The 19496-nt window shown below is 59.9% G+C and overlaps 1 protein-coding gene across 50 annotated transcripts in view; it reads left to right on the top strand.

Moving 5' to 3' along the window:
• Nucleotides 1-19496, top strand: part of PIP5K1C (phosphatidylinositol-4-phosphate 5-kinase type 1 gamma) — a 67910-nt gene that overhangs the window by 31044 nt on the left and 17370 nt on the right. For 39 of the 50 annotated variants that reach the window (XR_013409445.1, XR_013409449.1, XR_013409448.1 and 36 more), the window contains 8 exons: nucleotides 335-427; nucleotides 3584-3714; nucleotides 4799-4916; nucleotides 8907-9059; nucleotides 12227-12526; nucleotides 13775-13980; nucleotides 17590-17673; nucleotides 18845-18893. Coding sequence is in view for 45 of the 50 variants with exons in the window: in XM_028839231.2 (XP_028695064.1) it covers nucleotides 335-427; nucleotides 3584-3714; nucleotides 4799-4916; nucleotides 8907-9059; nucleotides 12227-12526; nucleotides 13775-13980; nucleotides 17590-17673; nucleotides 18845-18893 (1134 nt within the window). In the remaining 5 variants the exon portion in view is untranslated. Of the gene's footprint in view, nucleotides 1-334; nucleotides 484-3525; nucleotides 3755-4754; nucleotides 4917-8906; nucleotides 9060-12226; nucleotides 12614-13711; nucleotides 13981-17589; nucleotides 17674-18844; nucleotides 18894-19496 lie in introns of all 50 variants that reach the window. The other 11 variants (XM_077978988.1, XM_077978985.1, XM_077978987.1 and 8 more) reach the window with 4 other exon arrangements.

Below are 19496 nucleotides of genomic sequence, written 5' to 3'. Positions count from 1 at the left end.
CCCCAGTGTCCACAGCACCTGGGGGAGACCCTGAAGTTAGGGGGCTGGGGCTGCCCAATCCTCTTTCCCTTCTTGAGGACCCAGAGGTCTCCACCACGGAGTGAGCGCTTCTGGGTGTCCAGTGTGGGACACTGAGGGGCCCCAGCCAGCCCACTAGGTGCCCGTGGGTGAGGGACCTCCTGCTGCATCTCGGAGTTGCCCGGACCTGCCCCCTGCCCCGTGCACCCCTGCTGGGCCCAACAACTAAACTCTTTCTTCCCAGGGTTTCAGAGCACACCCTGCCCCGGTGGGTGTGCTCCTTACGGAGTTAACGCTTCCTGCTTCCTCTTCCCAGGCCCTGTCGATGACGGCACAGCCGGGCCCTGGCCATGGGAAGAAGTTGGGCCATCGAGGTGTGGACGCATCTGGCGAAACCACCTACAAGAAGGTTCCTCGGCTCCCCTTAGCTGGCTGGGGGGAGCGGGAGGGAGCGGAGGGGCGGGAGTTCCCACTGGTACCACCGATGGGGCCCGTCACCCCCGACACAAACCAGGGTCTGCACAGGGACAGGTGTGGGCTGTGTAGGGCAGAGACTCGAGTCCTCAGTCCTGGACGAGGCCCCGCTGTTTGCTGTCCTTGCCGGGCGGCTGGGCAGTGTGCTCCGTGGCTCAGCCTGGCTGCAATGTCTGCCCGGCTCTGAGTCCTGGAAACCTTGGGCAGAGCCTGGGCTCCCGGCCCTGGTGAGGGAGAGGGGTCACGGTCCCCGCCACCACCTCGGGCGGTGAACGGGACACTCTGAGGCTGGCCTGGCTCACACCGTGTTGGTGGGAAGCCTGACCCCCGCTCTGTTCCCACCCCCACCTAGGGCTTGTTTTTGCAAAAATAACTGTTACTGAGATGTGATTCATATACTGTACAATTCAGCCTTTAAAGTGTGCAGTAAGTGACTTTTAGTGCATTTGCAGAGTTGTGCAGCCATCACCTCTAATTCCAGAACATTCCATCAGCTCAAATAGCAACCCTGTCCCCATTAGCAGTCGCCCCCATCCCCCACTCCCAGCCCCGGCACCCCGCATCCCTTTCCTGGCTCTGTGGATCGGCCTGTCCTGGACGTTTCATGGAACTAGAATCACACGCTGTGTGGCTGGCTGTGTCTGGCATCTCACCGAGCGCGGCGTCCTCAGGGTTCGTTCGCGCTGCGGCCCGTGGCAGAGCCTCGCTCCTGTTCACGGCTGAGTCGTGTTCTGGCACGTGGGGCGCCCGTGCTGCGCTTGTCCTTTGCTGCGTCGTGGACGCTGGCGTGGTTCACACTCCTGGCCGTTGTGAATTGTGCTGCTGAGGACTCGTGTGTGTGAGTCTGTGTGTGGATACGTGTGTTCGTTTGTCTTGGGCAGACACCCAGGAGCAGAATTGCCAAGTCACGTGTAACTCAGTGTCACTTTTGAGGAACTTGCACACTGTTCTCCGCAGCCGCTGTACCATTTTCCACGCCCAGCAGCGGTGACTGAGGCCCGGTGTCCCCGCATCCTCACCAGCCCTCGTGATTGTTGTCTCTGATTCTGGCGTCCTCGTGGGTGGGTGTGAGGTGGTGTCTCTTCAAGGTGTTGTTTTGTTCGTTTGTTTTTGTAGAGACAGGGGTTTTGCCATGTTGCCCAGGCTGGTCTCGAACTCCTAGGCTCAGGCGATCTTCCCACCCCGGCCTCCCGAGTGGCTGGGATTCCAAGTGTGAGCCACCGCGCACGGCCTCCCTGTGGTTTGATTTGCTTTCCCTTGGTACCCAGTGACATGGAGCGTCTTTGCGGGCTTCAGGGCCATTTGTACGTTATCTCGGGCACATGTCTGTTCTGTCCGTGACATCTCGGGGAGGTGAAGGTGCAGGCCAGACCCCCACCACCCAGAGTGTGGTTTAGGAGGGAGGCAGCGACCGAACCTGGGCAGTGGCAGAAACCAGCTCCCGACCTCCCTCCCTGCCCCCTCGCACCTGCGACAGGAGAACTGGAGGCCAGAGTTAGAGACCAGAGGTATGGGCCGGCTTCCCAGGGCTGACGTGAACATGGCCCCGAGAGCACACAGTGAGAATAATGCTGACAATGCTGGTGGCAAATATAACAGCAGCTGGCAGGGCGCAGTGGCTCACGCCTGGAATTCCAGCACTTTGGGAGACTGAGGCAGGAGGATCCTGAGGTCAGGAGTTGGAGACCAGCCTGGGCAACATGGCTCAACCTTGTCTCTACTAAAAATACAAAAAAATTAGGCCGGGCGCGGTGGCTCAAGCCTGTAATCCCAGTACTTTGGGAGGCCGAGGCGGGTGGATCACGAAGTCAGGAGATCGAGACCATCCTGGCTAACATGGTGAAACCCCGTCTCTACTAAAAATACAAAAAACTAGCCGGGCGTGGTGGCGGGCGCCTGTAGTCCCAGCTACTTGGGAGGCTGAGGCAGGAGAATGGCGTAAACCCGGGAGGCGGAGCTTGCAGTGAGCCGAGATCGCGCCACTGCACTCCAGCCTGGGTGACACAGCGAGACTCCGTCTCAAAAAAAAAAAAAAAAAAAAAAAAATACAAAAAAATTATTAGTCAGGTGTGGTGGCACGTGCCTGTAATCCCAGCTACTCGGGAGGCTGAGGCAGAGAATAACTGGAACCTGAGAGGCGTAGGCTGCAGTGTGCCGAGATCGCCCCACTGCACTCCAGCCTGGGCAACAGAGCAAGACTCTGTCTCAAAAAAAAATAAATATATAACGGCCAGGCGCGGTGGCTCACGCCTGTAATCCCAGCACTTTGGGAGGCCGAAGCGGGCGGATCACGAGGTCAGGAGATCGAGAGCATCCTGGCTAACATGGTGAAACCCCGTCTGTACTAAAAATACAAAAAATTAGCTGGGCGTGGTGGCGGGCGACTGTAGTCCCAGCTACTTGGGAGGCTGAGGCAGGAGAATGGTGTGAACCCGGGAGGTGGAGCTTGCAGTGAGCTGAGATTGCGCCACTGCACTCCAGCCTGGGTGACACAGCAAGAGCCTGTCTCAAAAAATAAACAAATAAAAAAAATAATAACAGCAGCTGACACCATGTCCCCAAGAGGGCCAGAACCATTGTACCCGTCCCTGTCTACAGGCAGGGAAACTGAAGCACAGAGCGGCCATATGGGTTGCCCAGTGTGACCACGTGCATTACTTAGAAAGCAGCTAGCAGGAACCCGCATCTGAAGACGTGAAAGTGATCTGGGCATCTCGCTGTAAACGGTACCCCCTAAAAGCAAACCCTGACAGTGAACCAACCCTTGCTAGGTTGGAGCTGTTTCAAAATGTGAGAACCTTCTAGAACCTAGCTAGCCAACAGGACTGGAGGGCTGAGTGACGCGGTGCAGCAGTCACAGCCAAGCCCTGTCCTGGCTGTGTGGCCCAAGGGAGGGTGGCTTCACCCCCTGGCCTGATGTCCATGGCTCAACAGCCGCAGGACAGGCGACCCCGGGGGCCACCGGGAGGGGGTTGGCAGGTGCGGGGTCCCGAGCTGCAGCTGGACACGGTCTCCACCCCCTGGTGCACACAGCGGGTGCAGGGCAGCGCGGGGAGCAGCCGGGGGCCCTGACGCTCTGGTCTCCCCGCAGACCACCTCCTCTACCCTGAAGGGCGCCATCCAGCTGGGCATCGGCTACACTGTAGGCCACCTGAGCTCCAAGCCCGAGCGCGATGTGCTCATGCAGGACTTCTACGTGGTGGAGAGCATCTTCTTCCCCAGGTGGGCTGGGCCCCGGAGCCTCAGGCCTCACCCGGCACACGTGTGGCTGTGATATGGAGTGGCCCGTCCTGAGCGCCCTTCTCTGCTGAAAGCAGCACCTGGCCCCTCCTGGCGCCTCCTTGGCCTTGAGCTCTGGCCCTCTGTCCGCCAGGACATTGGTTTGCTGCTAAATCAGAGACCCAGTGTAAAAGCAGTTTAAGAACAGGAAAAAGAGGCCAGGCACGGTGGCTTAAGCCTGTAATCCCAGCACTTTGGGAGGCCGAGACGGGCGGATCACGAGGTCAGGAGATCAAGACCCTCTGGCTAACACGGTGAAACCCTGTCTCTATTAAAAAATACAAAAAAAAACCCTAGCCGAGCGAGGTGGCAGGCGCCTGTAGTCCCAGCTACTCGGGAGACTGAGGCAGGAGAATGGCGTAAACCTGGGAGGTGGAGCTTGCAGTGAGCTGAGATCCGGCCGCTGTACTCTAGCCTGGGTGACACAGCGAGACTCCGTTTAAAAAAAAAAAAAAAAACAGGAAAAAGAAAAGATAGAAGTTCGCTCTTTTCTAATCTACAAATACCAGCAGGCAGTGCAGGGCTGGTCAGGAGGCTCCATGGTGTTGGGGTCCTGGGATCCTTCTGGTCACCCCACACCACCATCCTCAATATACAGCTCTGTGACCGGTGGCCCCAGGTGGCTGCCCAGGCTCCTGCCATCACGGCTGCATTCCAGCCACAGGAGGAAAGAGAAGGAGAACAACACAACCCTTCCCTTTAGAACATAACCAGTGTTTCTGCTGCACTTGTGTCATTGGCTGGGTGCAGTCACATGACCACACCAAGCTGCAAGAGCCTGGGGCGGTGTGGTCCTATTCTTGGCAGCCATGTGCCTGACCAACACTGTGGGCCCCGTTGTTAATGAAAGAAGAGAGGGTGGTTACTGGGGGACAGTTCCATCAGGAGCCCCATGTTGCTTGTGGGATTGGGCCATTTCCAGGAAGCCTTGGAGCTGAGCCGCTAGAGGCACTAGGAGGGGCCATGGCAGGGGTGGGGGAGAGGTGCCCACCCCCCTCACAGGCTTCCTCCTGTCCTTCCTCCACAGTGAAGGCAGCAACCTCACCCCCGCCCACCACTTCCAGGACTTCCGTTTCAAGACCTATGCACCTGTCGCCTTCCGCTACTTCCGGGAGCTCTTCGGGATCCGGCCAGACGATTACTTGGTAAGCGTATTTGCTATTACGGACTTCCTGGCTTGAAACAGAACATGTGTTGGGTCTCGGAGGGTCTGTGGGTCAGGCACTGGGGGCAGCCTCCCTGGGTTCCTGGTGTAGGGTTGTGGTGAGGTTCGGGGCCGGGGTCTCCGTGAGTCTCTGGGGAAGGGGGAGGGATCGGCCTCCAAGCTCACATCGCTGGCGGCTGCGGAACTCCGTCCTGGCTGGCGTTGGCTGGGAGCCTCCTCCATTCCTTGTCGTGTGGGTCTTGTCATCAAAGCGTCCGCTCACCAAAGAGATGGTACAGTCTTCTGCAGCCTGGCGCCAAAGTGACTGACCCATCTTCAGACTTAGGCTTAGAACAAGGCCCTGGGACGTGGGTGCCACTGGGGGCCAGCGTAGAGTCGGGCCTCCCAAGCTCTAGCCGTGGCTTTGTTGTTTCCAGTTAGAAAAGTCAAAATCTAGGCCAACCCCTTTGACCTAGCAGCCCATCATCCGGGCTCCTGACAGAGGCGTGCGGAAGGCGGCGCTCACCGCGGCGGCCCCGGAGCTCACCAGCGCCAGCACCGCTTCTCAAAGCTCTGGGTGGCCTTTTCCCAAGCCTGCTGGTCATTCGGAGGACTTTGTGTCAGGGAAAACGCAAACTCCGCAGACGAGTGCGGTTGGCGTTCTGGCCGTCACGGCAGCGCGGTCCCCGGGGCCGGGAGCCTGTGGTTCTCCGATCCTGCCCTCACCCACGGTGGTCGGTTCCTTGTGCCTGTGGTGGTTGCTGACCGTGCAGGCGTTTGGTTTCTCTCAGGCTGTAGGAAGCGCCCGAGGCTGCGCTCTTCCGGGGAGAATGAGCATGTGCTGCAGCCGGGGGTACATGCGACCCCCCGAGAACGCCAGCCCTGTTCAGGTGCCCGGGAGTCACCATGCCCTTGGGCTGTGTCACCAAGGCCCAGCCTCCTGACTTCAGTGTCCCAGTGTTTGCCTGAGCTCGGCAGGGCAGTGGGGAGTGAAAAGACAGCTGGGGTTTTTGCCTAGAAATGGCCCTCGGGTGACCTGGACGCCCCCGTGTGAGGCGGCCGGGAACGGGAGGCGGCGGCCTGGCTCATAGCAGAGACGGCACCCGCGTCCGTTAGCAGGAGTGGACGGATACAAGCCGAGCTGGGCCGTCTGGGTCTCCCCTAGAACCTGATGAGACCGCATTCCGGGGCCTCAGGCCGGGTGTGCGCCCACAGCGTCTTGGGGGCCAGCCTGGTGTTGGTGACCCCCGAATCCGCCCCAGGAGTGTGAGAATTCTCCTGGGGGCCCTCAGCCTCCGTCCAGGCTGTGGTGTGCGTGTGGCCATGAGCCAGTGGCGGGAGGATGGGCCAGTGTGTGTGTTGCCGTCCACAGGGCCCCTGAACCTGAGTGGGGACAGGTGGGGCTCGGGGGGGACTGGGGGTTGCCGGTACTTCTCTGATTGGACAGCTGAGGTCACAGTCCACGCTGGTAAAAGGGGTGGCCCCAGCAAGGCCCCAGCTCAGGACAGCCAGGAAGGAGAAGGCGGAGGTTGGACGCGGGGTGGGGCTCAGCCCTGCCCAGCAGCCAGCGGAGGGTGGAGAGGAGGCCGAGGTCAGTGGCACGGCTGCCGAGAGCCCCAGCACCGACGAAGGAGGCCTTGGGGGGTTGTCCTGACACTGTCTGGCTCAGAAACCCACTCATGGGGCCTGCTTCCCCGTGGCAGCTGAGGCCCATGGAGGCCACAGTCCCGCAACTGCCATGAGCCATGTGGCTTCAGAATTTCCGTCGTTGGTGGTGTTTGCACAAAGCCGAACGTGCCTTTCCGCAGTGTTTTCCGCTCTGTGGGTGAGATCAGCCTCCCCCTCCTGCCACCGTGGAGAGGGAGCAGTGATTTGTGCCTCGGGGGGACACTCCAGCTGCGTGGGACATCCCCTGCTGCAGGTGACCTGAGGACAGTGGCCCAGGGCTTGGCAGAGTCCCCTGGCCTCCCAGGGAGGGCACCAGCCCCAGGAGAGACCCGCCCTCGCTCTGCACTGCTGCGTCTGTATCGGGGAGGCTGGAGGGCATCCTGCTGCGGCGGGAAGGGTGGAGGAACCACGTGGGCTCTGTGTTTCCCGTGGATACTTGTGGCTCATGGCTGTGGGCGGAGAAAGGCAGGCAGATGGCCGGGCTGGGCGACAGCAGTGGCCTGGACAGATCTCCCTCCAGCCTCTGAGTCCACCCCACACGGCTCTCTCACCCTGCACCGTCACTCCCAGCCAGGCCATGGCAGAAGCAGCGCGTGCAGGAGGAAGGACGCTCGCTGTTCTGAGCTGCCGAGGTTGGCAGGGCCGTTGCTGACTCCACAGAATCCAGCCTGTGTTGACCGACGTGTGATAACTGATGGCGCCGTTCCCTGGCCCCAGACCACCTCGGGCAGTGGAGGGCGGGGGTGGTGACTTGAGCCCAAGGAGGAAGGGGGGCATTCCCAGGCCCTGGGCCTGAAGTGACCTCATGTTTCCGGCGTCCTCTGGCCCCCAAGCACATTCACACCTCAGAGCATGTGTGGCGTTGGGGACCCAACTCACACCTCCAGCCTCTGGCTCTTCCAGCATTTTCCAAAGGTGGTTCCCCTCCCCTTGTTGGGGTTTTTTTGAAACAGAGTCTTTCTTACTCTGTTGCCCAAGTTGGAGGGCAGTGGTGCTGTCCCAGCTCACAGCAGCCTCGCCCTCCTGAGCTCAGGTGATCCTCCCACCTCAGCCTCCCAAGTAGCTGGGACCACAGATGTGCACCACCACGCCTGTGTTTTGCTTTGTTTTGTTTTGTTTTTTAGTGCAGATGAGGCCTCGCTCTGTTGCCCAGGCTGGTCTTGAACTCCTGGGCTCAAACGATCCTCCCTCCTCTGCCTCCCAAGGTGCTGGGATTGCAAAGTGCTGGGTGAGCCGCTGTGCCTGGCCTCCCCTCGCTTCTACTTGCCACCACTCCTGACTCTGGGGACACCCCCCACCTGCTTAGCACAGCAGCGTTCTTCCCAGCGGGGCAGGCGGCACTCAGCACTCACAGACCACCCTTCTGTCGTCTGGCAGATACGGACCCAGCGTTAACCCTGGGCGGGCCTGCCTCACTCCGCTGATGGGGAGCTGGCTCTGACCTCATCTGCCACCAGTTAGGATTTTGCAGGGCGTGACCCAGATGGCCTTAGCCACATGCACACTTCATTGGTTCCATACCCAGAAGACTCAGGGTAGCGCCCGTGGGTCTCATCTTCACTCTCGTCCTTAACAAATAGAGCACCTGTCGTGTGTCAGTGATGCAAAAACTTTCGCCTCCACAGACCTACTGCCGAATGTCTAGGAGAGGGCGTGGAGGCAGACAGACAGCACATCATGAAACAAACAGCAGGGGCTGAGAAAAAGGGGCAGAGAGGTGGGGAGGAAGGGCTTGGACTGGGGTGCCAAGGGCCAGAGTGGGGCCTGCCCAGCAGAGATGCAGCTTCCATCCCAGAGGTTATCTTCTGGTCCAGTGTGGCTGCTGAGGTTCTGGCCATCACATCAGCGTCTCAGGAGGGAACTAGGTGGGAAGGAGAGAAGGGCAAATATGCAGGTACTCCAGCTGCCTGTCGCCCATCTGGGGAGCCTTCCCTGAGTTCCACCCCACAGCTTCTGCTTGTGACTCATGGGGGAGAGCTGGCGTTGTGGCCACACCCAGCTGCAGGGTGCTGGGAGCACCTCTTAGCCACTCACATCAGCACCCCCGTACGATCCGGTGTCTGCTCCTAACGAGAGCGGGAGGCAGCCTGGGGAGTGCGTCCTAGCAGGCCAGCCCTCGGGCTGCAGAGTCAGCTCGGCCTCAGGCTCCGGTCCTTGCTGGCTGGCCTCAGGCAAGTCGCTCCCCCTCTCTGAGCCTCTCTTTCCGCATCTGTAAATTGCAGCGACACGTCGTCGGGTCCTGGGGCTGTTGGGCAGACGGAAGCCAGTGCCGTCTGTGTGTCCAGCAGCTCGGGGCCCGCTGACCCGCCTCCTCTGCTTCCAGTATTCCCTGTGCAATGAGCCGCTGATCGAGCTGTCCAACCCGGGTGCCAGCGGCTCCCTCTTCTACGTCACCAGCGACGACGAGTTCATCATCAAGACTGTCATGCACAAGGAGGCCGAGTTCCTGCAGAAGCTGCTCCCCGGCTACTACATGGTGCGTGGCCCGCCCTGCGGGGTGGACGGCTCCTCCATCAGCCCCCTTCTCCCGGCCGACAGGAGCAGGTGTCTGCGAGGCTTGGGCAGGCGTCCTTGGGGCGCAGCCAGAGGCATCTTGGGCCCCAGGGACTCACCCTCGGGGGTCCCCCGTCAGGCTTCACCAGCACCAGTCACCAGTGTTCAGGAGCTGCCCTCTCTTCCTCCTGTGGCCACACGCCCTGAGGGCCGTCCCCGGGCAGGGCTGGGTGGGCATCGGCTCCTGCCTGGCTCCCCATCCCCACCTGGCCAACACCCCTATGAGCCGTGGGCCCCAGAAGCGGCGGCCCGTGGACAGTGTCTCAGCTGCCACGGAGGCCCAAGCAGCCCAAGGGTGCCTCGGAGGGATCCAGAGAGGAGGGGACGGGCCACCGGTTGGCACCCCACAAAAGACCAGCTGCTCGGGCAGGCGTGAGGCAGCTCCATCTGGCCCCCCCCTCACCCCACGTGACTCACAGAAAGGGCGCGTCAGGCCCCCTGAGCGGGAGGAGGAGCCGGCGGCTGCGGCTGTGTTCCCTGGTCTGGGATTCCGGTACTCGCCCAGACGAGGTGGGCGCCTCCCATGTGGCCGGGCCTGAGCTGCTGCCCGGCTCTGGGCAGCGCCGTGCAACCCGTGACTCAGTTTCCCCTTTGAGCCCTCCTCCATCCACTCTCTGTGATGCTTAGCGAGGGGCCCGGGCTCCCTCGATCAGGCTCAGCAAACTCAATCTTTAAAGGCCCAGAGAGTGAGTGTTTTTGGCTCTGCGAGCCAGTGTCCTGTGTCTCCAGGGCTCAGCTCTGCCTGGGTGGCACCAAGCCGCCATGACCACATGAGAATGTACGGGCACGGCCGTGTGCCCATACGTGTTATGTATAGACCAAGAAATGCAAATTCCTTGGCCGGGCGCGGTGGCTCAAGCCTGTAATCCCAGCACTTTGGGAGGCCGAGACGGGTGGATCACGAGGTCAGGAGATTGAGACCATCCTGGCTAACACGGTGAAACCCCGTCTCTACTAAAAAATACAAAAAACTAGCCGGGTGAGGTGGCGGGCGCCTGTAGTCCCAGCTACTTGGGAGGCTGAGGCAGAATGGCGTGAACCCAGGTGGCGGAGCTTGCAATGAGCTGAGATCCAGCCACTGCACTCCAGCCTGGGCCACTGAGGGAGACTCCGTCTCAAAAAAAAAAAAAAAAAAGAAATGCAAATTCCATATCACTGTCACGTGTCATCAAAGACTATTCTCTATTTCCCCACTTATTTATTTATCTATGTATTTATTTATTATTGCGATGGAGTCTCGCTCTGTCGCCCAGGCTGGAGTGCAGTGGCATGATCTCAGCTCACTGCAGCCTCCCCCTCCCAAGTTCAAGCCATTCTCCTGCCTCAGCCTCCCAAGCAGGTGGGACTACAGGCGCCCGCCACCATGCCCAGCTATTTTTTTTTATTTTTAGTAGAGACAGGGTTTCACCATGTTAGTCAGGATGGTCTCAATCTCCTGACGTCATGATCTGCCTGTCTCGGCCTCCCAAAGTGCTGGGATTATAGAAGTAAGCCACCATGTCTGGCCTCTTCACCATTTTTTTTTTTTTTTTTTTTTTTTTTGAGATGGAGTCTTGCTCTGTCGCCCAGGCTGGAATGCAATGGCACAATCTCGGCTCACTGCAACCTCCATCTCCCAGGTTCAAGCGATTCACCTGCCTCAGCCTCGAAAGTAGCTGGGATTACAGGCATGTGCCACCACGCCCAGCTAATTTTTGTTTTTGTTTTTTTGAGACAGAGTCTTGCTCTGTCGCCCAGGCTGGAGTGCAGTGGCCGGATCTCAGCTCACTGCAAGCTCCGCCTCCCGGGTCCACGCCATTCTCCTGCCTCAGCCTCCCGAGCAGCTGGGACCACAGGCGCCCGCCACCTCGCCCGGCTAGTTTTTTTTTTTTTGTATTTTTTTAGTAGAGACGGGGTTTCACCGTGCTAGCCAGGATGGTCTCGATCTCCTGACCTCGTGATCCGCCCGTCTCGGCCTCCCAAAGTGCTGGGATCACAGGCTTGAGCCACCGTGCCCGGCCAACTAATTTTTATTTTTAATAGAGACGGGGTTTCACCATGTTGGCTAGGCCAACTCCTGACCTCAGGTGATCCACCCACCTCGGCCTCCCAAAGTGCTAGGATTACAGGCGTGAGCCACCGCACCCGGCCCTCTCCACTTTTTAAAACTGGAAAACCATTCTTAGCTCACAGCCCTATAAAAATAGGTGGCATCCAGATTTGGCCCAGGGGCTGGAGTTTGCTGAGCCTGCCCAGGCTGGTGCCTGAGGCCGTGCCCCCTACTCCTCTCCCTGTGGGTCTGTCCCAGCCCCGACACCTGGGCAGCAAACCACTGGGTTCGTCATTGAGAGGCTCTGGGCAGGGGAAGCTGTTGATTCACTTGGGTGCCCCTGGGTCACCCAGTGCCCGCTTGGGGTCTACTGGGCAGAGCAGGACCCAGACCTGTGCCTGGGGACCCAGATTTGGAGTGAAAGTCTGAGTTGATCAGTCTAACACAGCAAAGCATAACCAACATAGAGGCTGGGCTCACGCCCGGAGTCCTGGGACTTTGGGAGGCTGAGCTGGGAGGATGGTTTGAGCCCTGGAGGTTGAGGCTGCAGTGAGGTGTGATCGCACCATTGCACTCCAGCCTGGGCAACAGAGTGAGACCCTGTCTCGAGAAAATACATATGTGTGTGTGTGCGTGTGTGTGTGCGTGTGTGCATACACATATATGTATGTATATGTATGTATTTTAGGATAGAGCATTGCGTTTCCGGCCTCCAGACCTCCCAACAGGCGAGCCCAGCCAGGGCGATGTCCTGTGGGCAGGCAGGGAGTGTGGAAGCCTCTGATGGAACAGAAGCGCCTGCCTCGGGGCCTGGCTCTGTAGAAACAGACTCTCCTGGAGCTCACAGTTGGGCGGGGAGACCCTGTGGCCTGTGAGAGTCGGGGTGCTGTGGGAAGGTCAGCTGGGCACCTGCAGAGGAAAGGGGTCCCTGAGGGCTTCTGGGGAGAGAGGGGGGCTGACCAGGGGCATCCATGAGCACCCTAAGGCAGAGGCCAGCTCTGTGCGCCCCCGCAGGTCTGTGGCCCGGCCGCCCTCCATGACGTCCCCTCTTCCCCTGGCAGAACCTTAACCAGAACCCGCGGACGCTGCTACCCAAGTTCTACGGGCTGTACTGCGTGCAGTCGGGGGGCAAGAACATCCGCGTGGTGGTCATGAACAACATCCTGCCCCGCGTGGTCAAGATGCACCTCAAGTTCGACCTCAAGGGCTCCACCTACAAGCGGCGCGCCAGCAAGAAGGAGAAGGAGAAGAGCTTCCCCACCTACAAGGACCTGGACTTCATGCAGGACATGCCCGAGGGGCTCCTGCTGGACGCCGACACCTTCAGCGCCCTGGTCAAGACGCTGCAGCGGGACTGTCTGGTGAGGGCTCGGCCCGGGCGGGGGAGGGAGGGTGGCAGGTGGGACTGCCTGGTGAGGCCACGGTCCAGGCAGGCAGGGCCAGGGAGGGTGCCAGGCTGAGGCCCAGCTGCCCCGCAGCCCACAGCAGGCCCCACCCCAACGTGGGATCCGGAAGCAGCTCAGGCTTTTATGGCCTTAACCTAAAACGTGGTTGGACACTGGCTCATGCCTGGGATCCCAGCACTTTGGGAGGCGGGCAGATGGCTTGAGCCCAGGGGTTCAAGACCAGCATGGGCAACACTGTGAGACCCTGTCTCACAAAGAAAACAGAAAACTTATGTCTCCAGACCCAGCCCTTGGGGGTTGGGAGTGTCTGCACTGCTAAGAAGCAGTTCCTCTGGAGGTTACATGGTGACAGTGCTAGAGTCCCCCCACCCCCCCGAGAAGAGAGCCCAGCCTTCAGATGCTGTGGTCACGAGCCCACAGCTCCCGGCCAGCCATGAGAGCTTGTGCCTCAGTTTCCTCACCTATCAAAGAGGATGACTACCTGCTCTGCAGGCCATGGCAAGGGCCCATGTCTGTCCGATGGGGGGTCTGGCTCCTGTCCCCGTGGAGCCTGCACCGGCTCCGTATCAGGGAAAGAACGATGCACGCAGCTCTTCCTCTCCCTGTGTTAGCTCCATCGTCCCCGCCCCACCCCGGCAGCTTCGAGGCATGGAGCCAGGGAGGGAGGCCCCAGCCTGTCACGAGCAGAGCCTGGGACCTCCCAGCTCCCCCACTCCACCCAGGACCCCCTGCTGACCACCCCTAGCTCCCCGACCCTTTTGAGAACTTGACCCACACCCCCAGAGAACTGCGCAGACCACTGAGGGGCCTCGAGGCTACCCTGGGCATCCACGCACCTAGGTGTCACCTGTCAGGCTGGCAGGTCCTTGCCCACGGGCCTGGGCTGGTCAGAGCATAGGCCTGGCCCCCTGTCTCTCAGGAAGGAGCAAAGCCAGGGAGGGAGTCCCCGTCCCAGTGCTTGGGGCGGCCTGCTGTGAGGCTGGAAGCCCCACTCTGGCCCGCCTTGATGCCGCTGTGTGACCGCAGCCCCTCCATCCCTCGGGATAATACTAGAACCCCCACCCCTGCATGGCCGTGGGACTCCATCCCTCATGCCCGAGCCCACAGAGCTGTTCAGGCTGAGGCCCCCATAAGGTCCAGGAGCTGTGGTGGGGGTGGAGACAGCTGATGGCGTGGTGTGCTCCTGCCCGTCTGTCCCGCCAGGTCCTGGAGAGCTTCAAGATCATGGACTACAGCCTACTGCTGGGTGTGCACAACATCGACCAGCACGAGCGCGAGCGGCAGGCGCAGGGCGCCCGGGGCACCTCGGACGAGAAGCGGCCAGTAGGCCAGAAGGCGCTCTACTCCACGGCCATGGAGTCCATCCAGGGCGGCGCCGCGCGTGGAGAACCCATCGAGTCAGATGACACGTAGGTGGGCGGGGGGCCTCCGGACCCGTCCCGCTTCCCTTCCCCACAGGCTCCGGTCCCCCATCCCCGGCTCAGGTGTGAAAACAGGCAGGGAAGGCTGGCGAGGGCATCCGCGGCAACAGAGAGATGAGTCTGGAAGCCTCACGCCGGGGCCTCAAAGCAAAAGCAGGCAAGGAGGGTTGGCGAGGGCATCCGTGGTGACAGAGTCTGAGAGCCTCACGCCAGGGCCTCAGAGCGAAGCCAGGCCATAGTGCGGGCCGCAGGCTGAGTGCTGAGTATTGGGCCTTGGCTTGCAATGGTGGTAGCATTTCCCATTCGCCCGTGAGTGGGCCGAGGCCACTGGCCATCCACAGGAATGAGACAGAGATAGCGTTTCCCCGTGGCACTCAGAGGGGTCCACTCGCTGCCTGTGCGGACAGGAGCCACAGAGGTGTGGAAGGCGCATGGGAGGCCAGAGAGATCGGGCGAGGCAGGGTTCACAGCAGGACACAGCCCACGAAAAGGAGGGACTGCAAAATCTGATTCCACAGAGATCAAAGTGACTGCTGGCCGGGCACGGTGGCTCATGCCTGTGCTCCCAGCACTTTGAGAGGCCAAGGTGGGAGGACTGCCTCAGCCCTGGAGTTCAGTACTAGCCTAGGCAACATAGCGAGACCCCCTCTCTACAAAAAATATAAAACTTAGCTGGGCATGGTGGCATGTGCATCTGTAGTCCCAACTACTTGGGAGACTGAAGGTGTGGCAGGCGTGAGCGTGGCAGGCGGAGGTTGCGGTGAGCCGAGATCACACCGCTGCGCTCCAGCTTGGGCATCAGAGTGAGACCCTGTCTTAAAAAAAAAAAAAAAGCGGCCGGGCGCGGTGGCTCAAGCCTGTAATGCCAGCACTTTGGGAGGCCGAGACGGGCGGATCACGAGGTCAGGAGATCGAGACCATCCTGGTTAACATGGTGAAACCCCGTCTCTACTAAAAAATACAAAAAACTAGCCGGGCGAGGTGGCGGGCGCCTGTAGTCCCAGCTACTCGGGAGGCTGAGGCAGGAGAATGGCGTGAACCCGGGAGGCGGAGCTTGCAGTGAGCTGAGATCCGGCCACTGCACTCCAGCCTGGGCGACAGAGCGAGACTCCGTCTCAAAAAAAAAAAAAAAAAAAAAAGGCTTGGCACGGTGGCTCACACCTGTAATCCCAACACTTTGGGAGGCCGAGGCAGGCGGATCACCTGAGGTCAAGAGTTCCAGACCAGCCTGGCCAACATGGTGAAACCCTGCCTCTACTAAATACAAAAAATTAGTTGGGCATGGTGGTGCATGCCTGTAATCCCAGCTACTTGGGAGGCTGAGGCAGGAGAATTGCTTGAACCCAGGAGGTAGAGGTTGCAGTGAGCCGAGATTGAGCTGTTGTACTCCAGCCTGAGCAGCAAGAGCTAAATTCTGTCGTAAAAAAAAAAAAAAAATGGCCGGGCGCGGTGGCTCAAGCCTGTAATCCCAGCACTTTGGGAGGCCGAGACGGGCGGATCACGAGGTCAGGAGATCGAGACCATCCTGGTTAACATGGTGAAACCCCGTCTCTACTAAAAAATACAAAAAACTAGCCGGGCGAGGTGGCGGGCGCCTGTAGTCCCAGCTACTCGGGAGGCTGAGGCAGGAGAATGGCGTGAACCCGGGAGGCAGAGCTTGCAGTGAGCTGAGATTGCGCCACTGCACTCCAGCCTGGGCGACAGAGCGAGACTCCGTCTCAAAAAAAAAAAAAAAGCTTGGCACGGTGGCTCACGCCTGTAATCCCAACACTTTGGGAGGCCGAGGCAGGCGGATCACCTGAGGTCAAGAGTTCCAGACCAGCCTGGCCAACATGGTGAAACCCTGCCTCTACTAAATACAAAAAATTAGTTGGGCATGGTGGTGCATGCCTGTAATCCCAGCTACTTGGGAGGCTGAGGCAGGAGAATTGCTTGAACCCAGGAGGTAGAGGTTGCAGTGAGCCGAGATTGAGCTGTTGTACTCCAGCCTGAGCAGCAAGAGCTAAATTCTGTCTTAGAAAAAAAAAATGGCCGGGCGCAGTGGCTCAAGCCTGTAATCCCAGCACTTTGGGAGGCCAAGACGGGCGGATCACGAGGTCAGGAGATCGAGACCATCCTGGCTAATACGGTGAAACCCCGTCTCTACTAAAAATACAAAAAACTAGCCGGGCGAGGTGGCGGGCGCCTGTGGTCCCAGCTACTCGGGAGGCTGAGGCAGGAGAATGGCGGGAACCCGGGAGGCGGAGCTTGCAGTGAGCTGAGGTCCGGCCACTGCACTCCAGCCTGGCGACAGAGCGAGACTCCGTCTCAAAAAAAAAAAAAAAAAAAAAAAAAAAAAAATGCTGCCACAGAAGATGGGAACGGTGGTAGAGAGAGGAGGCCACACCTCAGTGGCCTACAGTTATGTCTCTGCTGGATGCTAGGGGCAGAGGGAGCAGACCGGCCCTGCCCTCACAGGGCTTGGGGCTTGGTTGGGGAGATTCTCACAGAGCCCTTCTGGGACACTATGAATGTTAGGGCCAGCTCATTCGCTGGTATGGGGCTGTCCTGGGGCTGTCCTGGGCACTGCAGGGTGCTGAGCAGCGTCCTGGGCCTCCACCCACTCCGGGCCAGGAGCATCCCCCAGTTGTGACAACCACAGATGTCCCCAGATGTGGCCCCAGGGGGCGGGTTGGACAGGTGTCGTATAGCAGTGCTGAGATTGTGCCCTGGTCACAGCAGCACCCTGACAGTGGGGGCAGGCCCGAGCCTTCACTTTGGTACCTGTTCGGTCCTCACAGCAGCCTTGGAGGAGGGAGGTGGGCTTCCCCCGTTTCCAGCTGAGGAAGTAGGCTCCTAGGTTGGGGGGCAGCCTTCCCCAGCGGAGCCACGCAGGTGTGGAGCCAAGTCCCACCTGGCCTGGCCCCAGGGGTGGTGCCGGCTCGCACTAGGCCACTAGCTGGGCTTTGGTTTGCAAAGGTGGTGGTATTTCCCATGGATGGCAGAGGAGGAGCCGGGGCCCCAACCCGGGTGTAGCTGTGGGGAGTGCGGGAGCCAAGGCCAGGCACAGCTCCCCGTCAGACCATCCTGGCGTTTGTAGGGTCTTCGTGGGCCTGGCAGGGGAGCAGGTGAGCGCACCAGCCTGTGGCGTGAGCAGAGCGTGCAGGGCCCCGGCCCAGCGGGTCTGGCTCCTGGTGGCTTCAGGATGGCTGCTGCACATGTGACCTCACTAACTGCGCTGGGCATGGTGCTGGGTGACAATTAACTCCCCAAGCTGTACCTGAGACCCCGTGGCCCTACCTGGGCATGCAGCGTGCGTGTGTGTGCACGTACATGTGTGTGCATGTGTGTGTCCATGCACACGTGTGTGGTGGCAGGGTATGTGCCCGGGCCTCCTAGCTGGGACTCCTCAGCAGCGCCTGGGCCTGGGTTTGAGACTGGGGATGATGGAGGGACATCAGGACGGAGATTCCCGGGTGCCAGGCCCCACTCCAAGAGCTTGGCCGAGCTGCCACCCACGGGAGCAGGTGGACTCCCCAGCCCTGGAGTCCCCAGCCCTGCCTGCCCTGAGTCCCGGCTCTGTGGGATGCTGACGGTGCCCTCATCCTCTCTCCCCAGGATGGGCGGGATCCCCGCTGTGAACGGCCGCGGGGAGCGGCTGCTGCTGCACATTGGCATCATTGATATCCTGCAATCCTACAGGTGGGTGCCAGGGTCTGCAGTCCCACAGGGGGGTGCCCGGGTCTGCAGTCCTACAGGTGGACACCCCGGGTCTGCAGCCCCACAGGTGGGTGGGTGCCCCCAGGACACCCATGCACAGAGGCGCTTGCCTGTGGAAACAGCTGCACCAGCAGCTCTCGGGGCTTCCTCAACCTTCTGGAAAGCTCTTGCTTGGCTGCCCCTTCTTGAGCCCTAAAGGAGGGTGTCTGGTCACCTTGAAAATCCAGAGTGAGTTGGGCGTAGTGGTCCACACCTGTAATCTAGCGCTGTGGGAGGCCGAGGCGGGAGGATCGCTTGAGCCCAGGAGTTTGAGACCAGCCTGGGCAACATAGCAAGACCCCGTCTCTACGAAATATCAAAAAAATTAACCGAGCTTGGTCGTGCTCCTGCAGTCCCAGCTACTCAGGAGGCCGAGGCAGGAGGATTCCTTGGGCCCAGGAGTTCAGGGCTGCAGCAGTGAGCTATGATGGCCGTGCTGCACTCCAGGCTGGGTGACAGAGCAAGACCCTGTCTCAAAAAAAAAAAGAAAAAAGAAAATCCAAGGAGTGGGTTTGAGAATATTTGTTTTTTGGTTTTTCATTTGTTTGTTTTGAGACAAAGTCTCGCTCTGTCACTCAGGCTGAAGAGCAGTGGTGCGATCTTGGCTCACTGCAGCTTCCGCCTTCTGAGTCGACCCTATTCTTCCGCCTCAGCCTCCCGAGTAGCTGGGATTACTGGCACGTGCCACCATGCCTGGCTAATTTTTGTATTTTTAGTAGAGACGGGGTTTCACCATGTTGGCCAGGATGGTCTCGAACTCCTGACTTCAGGTGATCCACCTACCTTGGCCTCCCAAAGTGCTGGGATTACAGGTGTGAGCTACCGTGCTTGGCTGGGGCTCTAGAATGTTGAAAGACAGGGTCACTCTCTCGGTACTATGGACATTGGGACCAGATGGTTCTCTGGAGTGGGGCCGTCCTGGGCACTGCAGGGTACTAAGCAGAGAGCCTCCACCCACTGCCTGCCAGGAGCGCCTGCCACCCTGAGTTTTGACAGCCACGATTGCTCAAGGCCATGGCCCAGTGTCCTCGGGGGTGCACAGTGGCCCCTGAGTGAGGCGGCCTGGCATGGGCTTGGCTGATGTCAGCTGTCACTCCGGGCGCTCTCTCCACAGGTTCATCAAGAAGCTGGAGCACACCTGGAAGGCCCTCGTCCATGATGGGGTGAGCGCCTGCACCCCTCCTCCCATCCTTTCTCTGTCCTCCTGTCGGTCGTCCTGGCCTTCCTCCCATCCATCACTCCCCAAACGCAGACTACCTCCTGGGGCCGAGCATTGAGGACTAACTAACAGCCTGTAGAATCCAAGATCCCAACAGGCACCCCCATTTTTCAAGAGTGTGTAGAAGGTCCAGGCAGGAGCTTCCAGAACAAGCATTGAGCATGTCAGGGTGGCGGCCAGCAGAGGCCTCTGGGGATGTCTTAGACCTTGCCAAGGCCCAGAACCCGAGCCTAGGGCAGATAGGAGTGCTGTCTTGCTCTGACGAGGCTGGCCAGGGTGTCCTGTGCTGCCACCCTACATCGCTGGGGTTGTCCTTGTCCCCCGGCCCACAGTGGCCGGGCACCGCCTCCCACTGCAGCCTTCGAGGGTGGAGTCATTCACAGTCCTGGTACGTGGCCACTCCTCACCCAAGGAGGCTAGGAAAGGAGGCTGCATTCTGGGAGGCCAAGGGTCACATCCCAGCAGGGCCCCAGCCAGACCATCCTACCTCAGCCTCCCCTACAAGTCCATGTGGGCCACTGCGCCTGGCCGGAATACTTTATTCATA

This window comes from Macaca mulatta, chromosome 19 (genome assembly GCF_049350105.2).
Source record: "Macaca mulatta isolate MMU2019108-1 chromosome 19, T2T-MMU8v2.0, whole genome shotgun sequence".
In the NCBI taxonomy this organism is placed as follows: Eukaryota; Metazoa; Chordata; class Mammalia; order Primates; family Cercopithecidae; genus Macaca; species Macaca mulatta.
This window is presented reverse-complemented; position numbering and strand designations above follow the sequence as displayed.